General features: G+C 37.8%; 1 protein-coding gene across 2 annotated transcripts in view; it reads left to right on the top strand.

Annotated features, from left to right (window-relative positions):
- Positions 1-16,177, top strand: part of ANKRD44 (ankyrin repeat domain 44) — a 724,718-nt gene that overhangs the window by 512,687 nt on the left and 195,854 nt on the right. For both annotated transcript variants that reach the window (XM_063430205.1, XM_063430204.1), the window contains exons 19-21: positions 4,012-4,099; positions 10,460-10,577; positions 11,907-12,123. In XM_063430205.1, the coding sequence (XP_063286275.1) occupies positions 4,012-4,099; positions 10,460-10,577; positions 11,907-12,123 (423 nt within the window). The remainder of the gene's footprint in view (positions 1-4,011; positions 4,100-10,459; positions 10,578-11,906; positions 12,124-16,177) is intronic.

Here is a 16,177-nt window from a genome sequence, read left to right as displayed (position 1 = left end):
GGGAGGTAGCTTGACCAATATAACCCAGTGGTACTCCTATCTTGTTATTCTCATCTTGTTATTTTAGCCATGTACGCAATCATTTAATTTACTTTATTTTTACTTTTAATTTAAAATATGGAGATTTCATTTACCACTCCTCATGTTCACATGCCAGATAAGTAAACTCAAGTTACTAACTGCCCTTTTTTTTTTTTTTTTTTTTTGTCACAGCACGACAAGAGCATAAGTTATACAATTGGTAGGATAGTGACCGGAATGGCCCTAGCGAGCTACCTCCCTTGGAGGCATAAATCCCAAAGCCCACCAGCTTAACTAGCCGACTCCCCTCTCACAAAGGAGGATAAACCCATGTTCAGGGCGGACAGGCAATCTCTACCAATACCCCTACGAATAGCATCTTGAACATACTCCACCCCTGGGAAGGGTACCCAGCAGATACTAAGCCACGGATTACACTAAAGATGGTTAGGTTACCCAATCTTACCCCAGCCTACCTGACGCTGTTAATGTCTGCCTACCTAATAAACCCCGATAACACTTGTTGCCTTCGCATAGTCGGACTTAACCTATTTCAGCCTGTATTATCATATGCATTTCTAACAAGTTCGATAGCTTTCCCATGAAAATGGGAACTGTTACCTCTCGTATCTTACCTTTATTATAAAAATGTGCAGATATAACGTAATGGAACAAAGCAATACATTGCATATCTCAAAACTTTATGTACCAGTTTTCATTGTGACTTTTGCATGTTCCTGCATCCGTTGTTGTGACAATGCAGGACGTTATGTACTTCTATGCACAATAAAAATAAAGAATTTAAAAAAAAAAAAAAAAAAAAAAAAAAAGATAAGAATAAACAAATCCTACTTATTTGTAATTATTGTAGTAATGTTGGCACACTAAAAAGAATTGTGAATAAAAACTGGCACATTTTACAACAAGAACATGAAATGCGTGAATTTTTAGGGGATAAACCAAAGTTTATTTTTAGAGGGGCAAGAAATTTTAAGCAAATTTTAACCTCAAACTATGTAGATAAAGAAAATGAAAATGAAAATTCTAATTTTTTAACAAAGTGGTCAGAAAACTCATAAAGGTTTTTATCATTGCGGCAACTGTTATGCCTGCAGAAATACTCATATATCCAAAAAAAAAAAAAGTTGATTTTATTTCAAACATAACTAAAAAAACTTTTAACATCAACTCTTTTATTTCATGTGAGTCTACTAATGTTATCTATTTATTACAATGTACATGCAGCTTACAGTACGTAGGAAAAACCTCAAGACCGCTAAAAACTAGAATTTATGAACACATCAGGAATATAAAAATTGGGTTTTTAAATCATAGTGTATCCAGCCACTTTTTAGAAAGACACAATTCTAATCCTAAAGAACTACAATTCACAGCAATTCATAAAATACAAAATTATAGGAGAGGTGGTAATAGTGCTATGAATCTAAATAAAAAAGAATCAAATTGGATATTTGAGCTTCAAACATTATGCCCAAAGGGCTTAAACATTGATTTTGAAATAGGTTAAATTTTATAATTTCCCCGTATTAGTGTGATATTATTACTATATATTTTATTATATTTATATATGGTGCTTATACTTTTAGCATCATTTATTATTCCTTTTAGATGCAAGAAATTTGTTCTCTTAATATATACTAATGTGGATATTTTATATGTAGATTTGATCTTTGTTTATATCTTTTCTTCTCTTCCTCCTTTGATTTCTATGTAAAATGGACTAAAAATACGAACTTGGAGTGATAAGATTAACACTCCCCTACTTCTATGACACGGCCGTATGTGCAATTACATATCCACGCCCTCCCCGGTGTCACATGATCGGAAGCCGTACCATGTGACCGGAGTAAAGCGAAACCGGAAATACTGACACACATCTACACGGCAATGACGCGCGGCCATCTTTGGAAGGTCGCGCGCATCCCTATGGACAACATTATACGGCGGCCATCTTGGAGGAGGTATAAACACTGCAATTTTCGCCGGAAACACTCCATATATGGATTTGAGGACGGACTCCACACCTGTTAATGCTTATTAGTAATTATACTTATTATGTATGCTATATAAGAATGATGTTGGACTATCTTATGTTATGCACCTGAGGAAGACCTACTGTATTAGGTCGAAACGCGTTGTGCTTTATTTTTATTATTTTCTAATTAAAGTATGTACCTTTTACCCATCTGGTGATCCTGGTTCCTGATTTTTATATAAAGAAGACCTTTGATGTTTTCCAAGGGACCTGCATTTCATTACCTGCACCAGACTGACAAATCTGCTTTAAAAGTTTAGAGCCAACTCAGAAAGGCTCTAAATATTGTGAGTTTTCCAAGTTTTTTAATATTTTATTTAGTCTGAGATGTATTACCCTATGATGGTCTTTTATGTTTACAGAACCTAGGGATCTAATTTTACACTAAGGATATAATTAATTGTGTGCGCAACCACCGTCCTCTTTTGTTTTACACAAGCAGAATATGGCAACATACACACCTAGATATAAAAAAATAAGATCTGGTCTTCAAAATCTTTTTTTTTGGCACAGTACTACTAAAAGTTTGCCTTCCCCTGGCCTAGGGTGTCAGTTTGCAGAGGGGAGAATGCTGTTAAAGTTGTTGTATGCATGTTTTGTAAGAAGAGGCCCCTTAATATTCAATTTGCAGTCAACCCTCCCTCCCTCACTGTTAACTCCTTGTCTTCAGTGTCTGCATGAGCTAAATGTAGTTTTACATTACAAAGTATTGCAATATGCAATTTAGCCCATTAAGGGAAAACTGGCATACTTTCTTTGTATTACTTTAAAGAAAAGATTGCATGTAATATAACCTCTTTGCAAATTATTTTGTAATAAATATATTTAATTTAACTCCCTCATAGACCATCTCCTGGTTTACGCTGCTCTGTGTGGGCATCCATTATTAGTCCTCTGGTTGAAAGCTAAGATTATGCACAATTTGTATACCTAAACCTTGGAAGCGCATTTTGAGAAACTCTGTAGTTACATAGGAAATAGGATTGTTTATAACACAACAGCTCTTGATTACCTGCATGGTTTTAGATCAGTAGAGGTATGCTTCTGACCAAAGAGGACTTAACATGGCCACTCCAATAGGCAAGTGTAAGCCAAAAGAGACAACACGAAAATGTTTTTATAGTATATGTATGCGCACTAAGAAAAATACACACACAAGCTTTAATACATGTAATAATTTATTTTAAATAATAATAAAAACATTTCTATTTTACTTTGTCTCGTTTATCTTACATTCTACTCCAGCATCCCTCGATGAAGAAACAAATTTTACTGCCATACTATGGTCAGTAAATTCTGCCTCCTCCACCTCTCATACTGTTCAAGAGACATTATAACTCAGAGTACATGAATGTACTCACTAGAATTACATACACCAAATTAAGCTTTCCCTCCCTCATCTGAGTGTTGTTGCTATGGCTCCAGTATCTGAAGTAGATATATATTTGCCCTTTACTACTATTATTATTATTATTATTATTTATATAGCACCAACAAAATCCGCAGCACTGTACAATACTATTCTCTGTAAACAGATGCATTGCTCTCCAATTACACAGCAGACATAAACATGCATTTTGCACATATTGCACATATCTGCCAATGGCTTGTTTAACCACTGGCACATTAGCATATTGATAATCATTCAATTCTAAGTAGTTGAGAGTGGGCCTCAGCAAGGTGATGTTCTGGGGGCAAGGGAGTTTTTGGGAAAGGTTCGTAACAGGGAAGGGGCACTTTTTCTTGACCTTGGAGAGCAAAAGGTTTAAAAAAACAGCTTTGTCTTGCAAACTGGATGACATCTTGCAATAGTTAGCTATATTAAGTGAATAAACCCCTATGTTTTGTGTTGAACTTTGATCATTTTATTGCTGTAATTTTAATTATTATATCTATGAATCTGAACTGATAAGGCATGATCATTTTTCCCATAGTTATTAACGGCCATACATCATGTTTACGGTTGTTACTTGAAATGACTGATACAACTGAGGTAGTTGATGTGGTGGATTCAAAAAAACAGTAAGTTCTCTTGTATAATTATAATATTATTTATTTGCTTTGTTTGACAGGCAAAATGAAAGTTCATATTGAGAGGTGTATACCAAAGCTTTTACTCAACACAATTCCTAGCATCCTAACATCCCAACATAATGGTTCAAAGTCATGCTTGTTTTCTCTTCTTAAAAATTACACATGATATCAGTTTCAATATTCAAATCTGATCTTTTCAATAATTTATTTAAATATGACAAAGATAGCATTTATGTACTAAAACATTATAGTCTTCATCTCATAATGGACTATAGCTCACTTATTGGCGGTATTTTAAAAATACAACTGATGTCTCCGATATCGCTTTTAGGATACACGTGGCACCTGAAAAGTTTGGGAAAAAGCAGTCTGACCTACTTCCTACTACTATGCACACCATTTCTGCTTAGCACCACGTAATGGCTGCATGTGGAGTAAAGTCCTATGTGCCACGTTGGGATCCCCTGGAGGCCCTGACTCTTCTTACTCCTAGTTTAAATTTAACTCACTGGACATAATTTGGCTTCACTCAAGCTGATCTTTACTGGAGGGTAATAAATTGAACCCCTATCCTTCCTTACTAGAAAAATGCAGACCAGGGATCTATATTTACCTGTGGCTTAGCTTGTGGCCAGATATGTCTTGCTCAGGGACTGGTCGCAATTAGCAGAAACACATAATTTCACTTCCCTCATAGAAGCACCTGGAGTATTTCTACGAATAAAACAAAGCTCCTACTCAACACTTTGTCAGCACAACACTTCCAAACTCAGGACATTGTATGTGTGCAAAGGTGGGAGACAGACATGGGTAAAATATTTCCAGAGAAAAAGTGGTGAAAAGCCACTAATGAACTAAGGTGGTTCACTAGGTGCACTAATGCACTAAAAATTACTCCTATGCAGGTCTATGCCCCCAATTAGATTACACAAAACATATCCAGAGTGTTGGAGATGTGGGAATGTGCAATGTACATTATATATATATATATATATATATATATATATATATATATATATATATATATATATATGTATATATATATATATATAGAGAGAGAGAGAGAGCGAGAATAATGATTCAGAGCACTCCAAAGGGATTGGTGAAAAAATACTTTATCTGTGTGGAAAGATCGACGTTTCGACCCGCAGGTCTTTATCAAGATAACATCACATACAAACTAGTGTTCTTATATAACCATGGTAATTAACAGGAAATTACTTACCCCAATGTGACCGTGATGCCCCATCACCATGTGTAGCCATTGTGTGGTGATTAAAATGTGGCGTGTAGCGTGCGTAGCCCAGTGATGACGTAAGCAGTGTGTGTCCAATGAAAATTGTGAAGAAATGTCATGTGTCTATGGTAACAGCCGTTGCGGGCGCATGCGTAAAGACGTGAGGCGCGGAGAATCGCACAGTGATGACGTAGACTGTATATGTCCAATAGAGAGTGTGAAAGAGCGTTGTGTATCTATGACAACAACCTTTGCGTGCGCATGCGTGGAACAATGAAACACGGAACATTTAAAATCAAGGAAGACAATCTAACAACTATTAATGAATGAAAACGTAGATACAGTCGGTATGGATTAGTCTAAATCTAGACCACAGATGCATGTCTAATGAGTTAACGTGGCATATATGCCGCTTCTAAAAGTTATGGAATAGCGTCCTGTAGCCATGGGAACCAGTTTGGCGTGTGCCTGCGTAAAGAGATGAGTGAATCTCAAAGGGACCTAGAGAAATATGATGTGTATGTACAAAGCATGTGCTAGGAATGTATGATCCTGTGTGGATCAATGATATGTGTAAGAGTAGTAATGAATCTAGTGAGTGTGACCATTGTGAAAGTAGTGAGAAACATAAAGGTACAGAAAGGGGAAAAAAGGGAGTGTGTGGAGTACACGCGTATATAGGGACCTAAAGAATGCAAAGCATAAAAACGTAAGCTGAAATGTGAGTGAAAGAGGAATACCATTAAGTGACCCCAGAGAGGGTAAAAGAAAGAATATATAATGTAACCCGTGATGGTAGGTGTATATACATATGTACAAGGTGTAGAGGTCTCAAAATACTAGGTGTAAACCATCTGTAACAATGCGCTGTATGGCATACAGGTATAGGCTATAGATCAATGTGTTGCTCTGTGTATATCATGAGGATGAGCATGAGAATAAAAGAATAATAAAAAATGATAAAGAGAAAATGATGAAAAATAGAGATTATTCTTTCTTATTTTTCCTATGGCTAGACAGGAGAGACACCATTTAGCGATTGTCCAGAAAAGAGTGAAAAGAAATGCACCAACTGTGTCACATGTGGACACATGCTTGCAGGACCATCATTCGTCCACCCTCATTCAGGTAAACGATACCTCATCAGACATCACATCACCTGCCTTACGGATCACGTTGTTTATTTAATCTCATGCCCCTGCGGCCTCTACTATGTGGGGAAGACGGACCTTACACTACGAGACAGAATGAGGGGACACCGCTCAGGCATCATGACCGCATTTAGAGACGGTAAAACGGAGAAACCGGTGGCCAAACACTTTCTAGAAGCTAACCATCGACTCCCGACGTTGAAATTCATCGCCATCGACCATATCCCCCCACTGTCCAGAGGTGGCGATCGCTCCAAAAGTCTGCTCCAACGCGAAACGTACTGGATAAAGACGCTGGACACAGTTCACCCCAGAGGCCTCAACGAATATATTTCTTTTCACTCTTTTCTGGACAATCGCTAAATGGTGTCTCTCCTGTCTAGCCATAGGAAAAATAAGAAAGAATAATCTCTATTTTTCATCATTTTCTCTTTATCATTTTTTATTATTCTTTTATTCTCATGCTCATCCTCATGATATACACAGAGCAACACATTGATCTATAGCCTATACCTGTATGCTATACAGCGCATTGTTACAGATGGTTTACACCTAGTATTTTGAGACCTCTACACCTTGTACATATGTATATACACCTACCATCACGGGTTACATTATATATTCTTTCTTTTACCCTCTCTGGGGTCACTTAATGGTATTCCTCTTTCACTCACATTTCAGCTTACGTTTTTATGCTTTGCATTCTTTAGGTCCCTATATACGCGTGTACTCCACACACTCCCTTTTTTCCCCTTTCTGTACCTTTATGTTTCTCACTACTTTCACAATGGTCACACTCACTAGATTCATTACTACTCTTACACATATCATTGATCCACACAGGATCATACATTCCTAGCACATGCTTTGTACATACACATCATAGTTCTCTAGGTCCCTTTGAGATTCACTCATCTCTTTACGCAGGCACACGCCAAACTGGTTCCCATGGCTACAGGACGCTATTCCATAACTTTTAGAAGCGGCATATATGCCACGTTAACTCATTAGACATGCATCTGTGGTCTAGATTTAGACTAATCCATACCTTCTGTATCTACGTTTTCATTCATTAATAGTTGTTAGATTGTCTTCCTTGATTTTAAATGTTCCGTGTTTCATTGTTCCACGCATGCGCACGCAAAGGTTGTTGTCATAGATACACAACGCTCTTTCACACTCTCTATTGGACATATACAGTCTACGTCATCACTGTGCGATTCTCCGCGCCTCACGTCTTTACGCATGCGCCCGCAACGGCTGTTACCATAGACACATGACATTTCTTCACAATTTTCATTGGACACACACTGCTTACGTCATCACTGGGCTACGCACGCTACACGCCACATTTTAATCACCACACAATGGCTACACATGGTGATGGGGCATCACGGTCACATTGGGGTAAGTAATTTCCTGTTAATTACCATGGTTATATAAGAACACTAGTTTGTATGTGATGTTATCTTGATAAAGACCTGCGGGTCGAAACGTCGATCTTTCCACACAGATAAAGTATTTTTTCACCAATCCCTTTGGAGTGCTCTGAATCATTATTCTCTACATAACAACGCTCTGCAGCACCAAGGCATTTTGAAGAGAAAAGCAAGTAAGGTAGAGTGCCAGACTCCGAATTTGTTTATATATATATATATATATACATACTTGTGTGTGTGTGTGTGTGTTAGAAATCACAATAAAATACAAGTTGTTAAAAAAAAATATATAATAGAACTGATGTGGCCTTATTTTTCAACTGATTTTATCTGGTTATCATATATTAAAGTTATCTTGATTTTGCCAGATATGTTAATCTTTTTTTATTATCTTATTATATTAAACGTCATCTATATTTTTTGCTTCCTTTTACTTATCCCTACCACTACTCTTGGTTGTTTTTAAATAAACCAATATTATTCATACCAACTTTCGGGAAGACTCATTTACCATGCTGGCGTGTTAAAAGATGTTCCAGTCTTCCTTCCTAGTCTTCTGGATTTTAATATCATTCATAACAGCATAGTACGATACACTCTTTTTTTTCACCAAATTATGGTACAATGGAGGTTGCATCAAAATACAGCTCCATTTAATCCTCTATATTAGGAATACAACAACTAGCACTGGACACTATTATTGGCCATCTTATATTGGAGGTTTCTATCTGACCTCTGACCCTTACATCTTTAAATACTGACCCTCATCCACTGGTGTGTGCAGTCTCTCAGGATATTTGTAGTTCCACACCTAAGGCTCTCAACATAACACTGGCATTAGCAATATATTTCTGTCACTCAAATAACAGTGTTTTCACTGGCTAATACATTATGTATTAAGATTAAAGATAAAAAAAAAATACCTTAACATAATTCAACATCTGCAGTTGAGTATAGTGTTATAACATGCTTTATTTACACAATGCCAGCTGGTTCCCAGAGTGTCCCTTTAAATCTTATGGGGTTATTCTGTGAGCTGAAAATGACCGAATACCAATTCTCTTATTTACTTACACAAATCAGATTGGAATTTGGTCAATCCGAGATTATCTGCAGTAATTGCCCAGATACATTCCGGAATAAATCGGTGCTTTCACATCTGAATCCTATATAAAGTATAGGATTCAGAAGATTTATAAAGATTGAGTTTTAATAAAATTCAGGGTCGAGTGCATCCGACAAGCTTTCATGCAAGTGATTGATAAGTTTAAGCAACGCAAGGGTTATATATGTGAGTTATAATTATGTTAAAGGGACACTATAGGCACCCAGACCACTTCAGGTTATTGAAGTGTACTAGGTGCAGTGTCCTTTTTGCACTTAGTCCTGCAATGTCAATCATTAAAGTTCCAGAGAAACTGCAATGATTACATTGCAGCACTAAGTCTGCTTTCAGTGGCTGTCTACTGCTTCCTTGATCCAAATGGACCTTTGGTTCGGTATCTGACAGTGTATGTCCTCACGCTCTGCATGAGGATATGCAGAGTCAGATGTTTCCCCATCGGAAAGCATTGATTTAATGTTTTTTTTGGGGGGAGGTCTAATGCCACGCATGCGCACTCATCCCAAGACATCTGAGGGGGCAAAGCGTCGACCCGGTGCAGAGGGACATCAGCGATGGGATAAGGTAAGTAAATAAAGAGTTTTGAACCATTTATTTACTGGAGAGGGGAGTAAGGGAGGGGGGATGCATGGGGAGCAATAGTAACAGGAATACAGCTTTCCCTTTAATTATGTGGCAACAGGCCAGTCATCATTAATCCCCCCCAAATAGCCATATGTACTTGCCTCCACTGGGTGGCTAGGGATCCCCAATTTTCTAGTCACCTCTTAATAAAAATAAATAACAAGAGCCCCCACAAGCTTACCATGGAGCATACACAAGGATGCTGCCCTTTATCCATAATAAATATCCCCTGCTGGTAATGGGTGGGGACAGGGGGTGGAGAGTAATATATCCACCCATCATTACTTATGCAAAAGAGCTGCCAGATGCAAATGTTCATACTTTTTCAAAATTTGGTCCTGGATTTGATGTCTTCAAGCATAAATATGCAGCATTTGGTCTGGATTTCAACTGTCTGCTGGCGCTGGGTCCAACTGAATCCTCATTTGGAACAGGGCCTTTAGGACTTTAGTGAATTACCCCGTCAAAGAAATAGAAAATATATTTGCTTACTTTTTTACTTAAAGTTTAATTTGGAGGCACAGCTCATAGGAGAGTGTGGGTTACCATGGTGAGGACCTCTGTACAAACATATGAAAATAAAATTTCTCAAAGTTAGTGTGTGCTACTCTATTTTTGAGGGAATTGTTTTCTCTTCATTTATTATTGATGGCATGTTTTTTAATTTGTTGTATCTCTTCCATATCTATCAAAAACACATAAAATACTGTCTTTTAATGTTGTACTACTGTTGTTGCAAAATACACAAATGTTCACATGACATATTCATTACAGAACTCCTTTGATGCTTGCAGTAGCATATGGACACATTGATGCAGTGTCTTTGTTACTTGAAAAAGAGGCATCAGTAGATGCAGCTGATGTTTATGGATGTACAGCATTGCATAGAGGGGTAAGTTATATTTCTATACTTTGCAACCAATACTCACTATTAGTGCAGCTTTTTTTTCATTTTTAATGGATTGATTCTCATTAACACTAACCAAGAAAAAATGTATGAGACCAGTGAGACCACACAGGTCTGAAGCATGTGTTATTTCATGTGACATTATTGAGGGAAAGTATATTAAAGGGCCACTATAGTGCCAAGAAAACAAACTAATATCCTGGCACTATAGTGCCGTGAGGGTGCCCACACCCTCAGGGCCCCCCTCCCGCCGGGCTCTAGGGGGTTGAAGGGGTTAAATTTACCTCTTTCTCCAGCGCCGGGCGGGGGACTCTCCTCCTCCTCGCCTCCTCCTTCTCATCGTCATGGCTGAACGCGCATGCGCGGCAAGAGCCGCGCGCATTCAGCCAGTCCATAGGAAAGCATTCTCAATGCTTTGCTATGGACGGAAGCGTCTTCTCACTCTGAAAATCAGAGTGAGAAGCGCGGAAGCGCCTCTAGCGGCTGTCATTGAGACAGCCACTAGAGGCTGGATTAACCCTATTATAAACATAGCCGTGTCTCTGAAACTGCTATGTTTATAGAAGAAAGGATTAATCCTAGCTGGACCTGGCACCCAGACCACTTTATTAAGCTGAAGCGGTCTGAGTGCCTATAGTGGTCCTTTAATTGCATATCAGACTTGTCACACCAACATTGGCAATTTAGAGCTAAAATATTAGACTTATGTAACCAAGGCCTGTGTTTCCTTGAGGCCCATAATGCAGTTGCCTAGGGCACTTCTTAAGGTGGGGCGCCTGCAGCAGTTTTACTGCTTGTTTGAACCATGCGGGGCTCTAGGTAGCACATACATCCCAAACATCTATGGCGGCAGAGCAAGGGAACATTATTCAAATGGGAGGGGTGTTGTTATATCATACCATGGGTGTAGCGAATGGGGCAGCAAAACTCCTTGCACTGGCCCTGTATGTGAACCACAACACGTCACATGTTTAGCCTTCGTAGATCTTAAAATTAAAGTTTGATTGATACCCCTGTAAGTAAAGTGAGTACACTTTAAAGCTAGCATATAACTCTGGAAATTCTACTTGTAAATATTGAAAATCAGAACTTCAATTTTATGTTACTTTTATCTATATTTTTTATGAGGACCTCTAATTCATCTTTGGGGTTTCTTGTTTTTTTTTTTTTTTTAATGTAGTAGACTTTACGTATCCACATTTTTGACTCTTTTTCTATGTAAATGTAATTGTTGAATCCATTGAAGTAATGGTATGAAGCTGGATTATATATCTAAAAATATTTTTTTACTTTGCTGTTTATACTACATTGCAGATTATGACAGGCCATGAAGAATGTATCCAGATGCTGTTGGATCAAGAAGCATCTCTTTTATGGAAGGATTGTAGAGGAAGGACACCTTTACACTTTGCAGCAGCCCGTGGTCACGCTACTCTGCTCAGTGAGCTGTTACAGATGGCACTGTCCGAGGGAGATTGCAATTTCCGAGACAATGAAGGATATACACTTTTGCATTGGTCAGCCTATAATGGTAAATAGCAACTCATGCACATCTCTTGTAACTTACCTGTAGAAAAAAGTTGAATTGTTTTATTTGCCACTACCATTTGTCTGTACTTTCTGACATAACAGAATTTTGTGGATCACACACGTGTGAAAGGTGCTCATAAGAGTGCCTGATTCCCTAAACATTCCTTTCATTACTTTAATCCTATATGGAAAGGTGGTTTGGAATTATTATACAGAGGAAGGCCTGTAAATTCCTTGCCCCCAAAGTAGCCTGCTAACAGGAGGGCATGACAAGCTTGAAGACAACACCAGAGATAAGTAAAATAAAATATTTGGCTTCAATAAATGATACATATCAGGACGATGAGATGCCTAGACAATATATTGTGCAAGGGGATGTAAAGAACTAGCAAAAGGAAATTCAAGTAAGTAAATCAAGTAAATGACATGAGTGCAATCAGTATTCAGAGTCAGCACAGATATACAGTTGCAAGAAATGTGATCTGATCATCATCTAAGTCACAACAATAGACAATCACAGTCTGCTTAACCCCTTAAGGACTGAGCCAAATGTACACGTTGTGAACAGAACAAAACGTAAACAAAACCTGGCATTTGCGCAATTTGTCTGCCCAACCGTAATTCACCTCTTTCATATTAAATGCACCCTCCCTTATTATATATCATTTTATTCAGGGGAAACAGGGCTTTCATTTAATATCAAATATTTAGCTATGAAACATAATTTAATATGAAAAAAATAGGAGAAATAAGAAATGTAGTTATTTTTTTAGTTCTACATGACATTTTAACTGTCAATGTCATAATACTGTTTGCTTTTACTGCAATAAAATACACATATTTGGATTCAGCAAAGTCTCACGTGTAAAACAGTACCCCCTATGTACAGGTTTTATGGTGTTTTGGGAAGTTACAGGGTCAAATATAGCGTGTTACATTTGAAATTGAAATTCGCCAGATTGGTTACGTTGCCTTTGAGACTGTATAGTAGCCCAGGAAATAAATTTACACCCATAGAAACATAGAAACATAGAATGTGACGGCAGATAAGAACCATTCGGCCCATCTAGTCTGCCCAGTTTTCTAAATACTTTCATTAGTCCCTGGCATTATCTTATAGTTAGGATAGCCTTATGCCTATCCCACGCATGCTTAAACTCCTTTACTGTGTTAACCTCTACCACTTCAGCTGGAAGGCTATTCCATGCATCCACTACCCTCTCAGTAAAGTAATACTTCCTGATATTATTTTTAAACCTTTGTCCCTCTAATTTTAGACTATGTCCTCTTGTTGTGGTAGTTTTTCTTCTTTTAAATATAGTCTCCTCCTTTACTGTGTTGATTCCCTTTATGTATTTAAATGTTTCTATCATATCCCCCGTCTCGTCTTCCCACCAAGCTATACATGTTAAGATCCTTTAACCTTTCCTGGTAAGTTTTATCCTGCAATCCATGAACCAGTTTAGTAGCCCTTCTTTGAACTCTCTCTAAGGTATCAATATCCTTCTGAAGATATGGTCTCCAGTACTGTGTACAGTACTCCAAGTGAGGTCTCACCAGTGTTCTGTACAATGGCATGAGCACTTCCCTCTTTCTACTGCTAATACCTCTCCCTATACAACCAAGCATTCTGCTAGCATTTCCTGCTGCTCTATTACATTGTCTGTCTACCTTTAAGTCCTCAGAAATAATCACCCCTAAATCCCTTTCCTCAGATGTTGAGGTTAGGACTCTATCAAATATTCTGTACTCTGCCCTTGGGTTTTTACGTCCAAGATGCATTATCTTGCACTTATCCACATTAAATGTCAGTTGCCACAACTCTGACCATTTTTCTAGTTTACCTAAATCATTTGCCATTTGGCTTATCCCTCCTGGAACATCAACCCTGTTACATATCTTAGTATCATCCGCAAAAAGACACACCTTACCATCAAGACCTTCTGCAATATCACTAATAAAAATATTAAAGAGAATGGGTCCAAGTACAGATCCCTGAGGTACCCCACTGGTGACAAGCCCAAGCTTCGAATATACTCCATTGACTACAATCCTCTGTTGCCTGTCACTCAGCCACTGCCTTACCCATTCAACAATATTGGAATCCAAACTCAAAGATTGCAGTTTATTGATAAGCCTTCTATGTGCAACAGTGTCAAAAGCCTTACTGAAATCTAGGTAAGAAATGTCTACTGCACCACCCTGATCTATAATTTTAGTTACCCAATCAAAAAAATCAATAAGATTAGTTTGGCATGATCTCCCTGAAGTAAACCCATGTTGTCTCTGATCTTGAAATCCATGTGTTTTTAGATGTTCAACAATCCTATCCTTTAACATGGTTTCCATCACTTTCCCCACTACTGAAGTAAGGCTTACTGGCCTATAGTTGCCCGACTCCTCCCTATTACCTTTCTTGTGAATGGGCACAACATTCGCTAACTTCCAATCTTCTGGGACTACTCCTGTTAACAATAATTGGTTAAATAAATATGTTAATGGTTTTGCTAGTACACCACTAAGCTCTTTTAATAGCTTTGGGTGTATTCCATCAGGTCCCATTGACTTATTTGTCTTTACTTTTGACAGTTGAAATAGAACCTCTTCCTCTGTAAACTCACGTGTAATAAATGACTCATTTATCCTTTTTTTTAACAGAGGTCCCTTTCCTTCATTTTCAGATGTAAATACCGAACAAAAATATTCATTGAGGCAGTCAGCTAGACCTTTATCCTCATCTACATACCTTCCTTCTTTTGTTTTTAATCTAACTAATCCTTGTTTTACTTTTCTTTTCTCATTTATGTATCTAAAAAAAGTTTTGGCCCCCTTTTTTACTGACTGTGCTATTTTCTCTTCTGTGTGTGATTTGGAAGCTCTTATAACTTGCTTAGCCTCTTTCTGCCTAATCTTATAGGTCATTTTGTCTTCCTCACTCTGTTTTTTTTTATAATTACTAAATGCTAACTTTTTGTTTTTTACTATTTTGGCCACATCTGCGGAGTACCACAGTGGTTTCTTGAATTTTTTGCTTTTACTGACAAGCCTAATGCAATTTTCTGTTGCCTTCAGTAGTGCAGCTTTTAAATAATCCCATTTCTTTTGGACTCCATTTAAGTTGCTCCAGTCTGATAATGACTCCTTTACACATATTCTAATTTTAGAAAAGTCGGTTTTTCTAAAGTCTAAAACTTTTGTTTTTGTGTGGTGTGACTCAGTCACTGTTCTTATATTAAACCACACTGACTGATGATCACTGGATCCTAAACTTTCACCTACAGTAATATCTGATACCAAATCTCCATTTGTTAACACTAAATCTAGTATGGCCTCTTTACGAGTTGGCTCCTCAACGACTTGTTTTAGAGACAATCCCAGTAGGGAGTTTAGAATATGTGTGCTTCTGGCACAAGTAGCTATTTTTGTTTTCCAATTCACATCAGGAAGATTAAAGTCACCCATGGTGATAACTTCCCCCTTCATTGTCATTTTAGCTATTTCTTCAACTAGTAGATTATCTAACTCTTCAATTTGTCCTGGGGGCCTATAAATCACACCTACACGAATTACTGTGTGATTACCAAATTCTAACGTAACCCAAATGGACTCTATGTTCGTCTCACTAACCTTTATTAGGCTAGATTTTATGTTATCCTTCACATACAGGGCCACCCCTCCCCCTTTCTTGCCTTCCCTGTCTTTTCTATATAAAGAGTACCCTGGTATTGCTATGTCCCAGTCATTTTTTTCATTATACCATGTCTCAGTAACAGCGACTAAATCTACACTATCAGTTGCCATTATTGCCACAAGTTCATGGATCTTATTCCCTAAACTGCGAGCATTTGTAGACATGACTCTAAGCTTATCATTTTTTAACACACTTGCTACAGGCACCTTCTGTCCTTGTTTTGGGGGACAATTGGATTGATGTTTTATCACCCTTTTGCCCCCCCCTCCTAGTTTAAATACATCTTAGCAAAACCTCTGAACTGCTCACTGAGAACATTTGTTCCCTTTTGAGAAAGATGCAAACCATCTTTTTTGTACAGTTT

The sequence above is a fragment of the Pelobates fuscus genome, chromosome 8, assembly GCF_036172605.1.
Source record: "Pelobates fuscus isolate aPelFus1 chromosome 8, aPelFus1.pri, whole genome shotgun sequence".
NCBI classification, from domain to species: Eukaryota; Metazoa; Chordata; class Amphibia; order Anura; family Pelobatidae; genus Pelobates; species Pelobates fuscus.
Note: the sequence above shows the minus strand (reverse complement) of the source record. Positions and strands in the feature narration are given on the sequence as shown.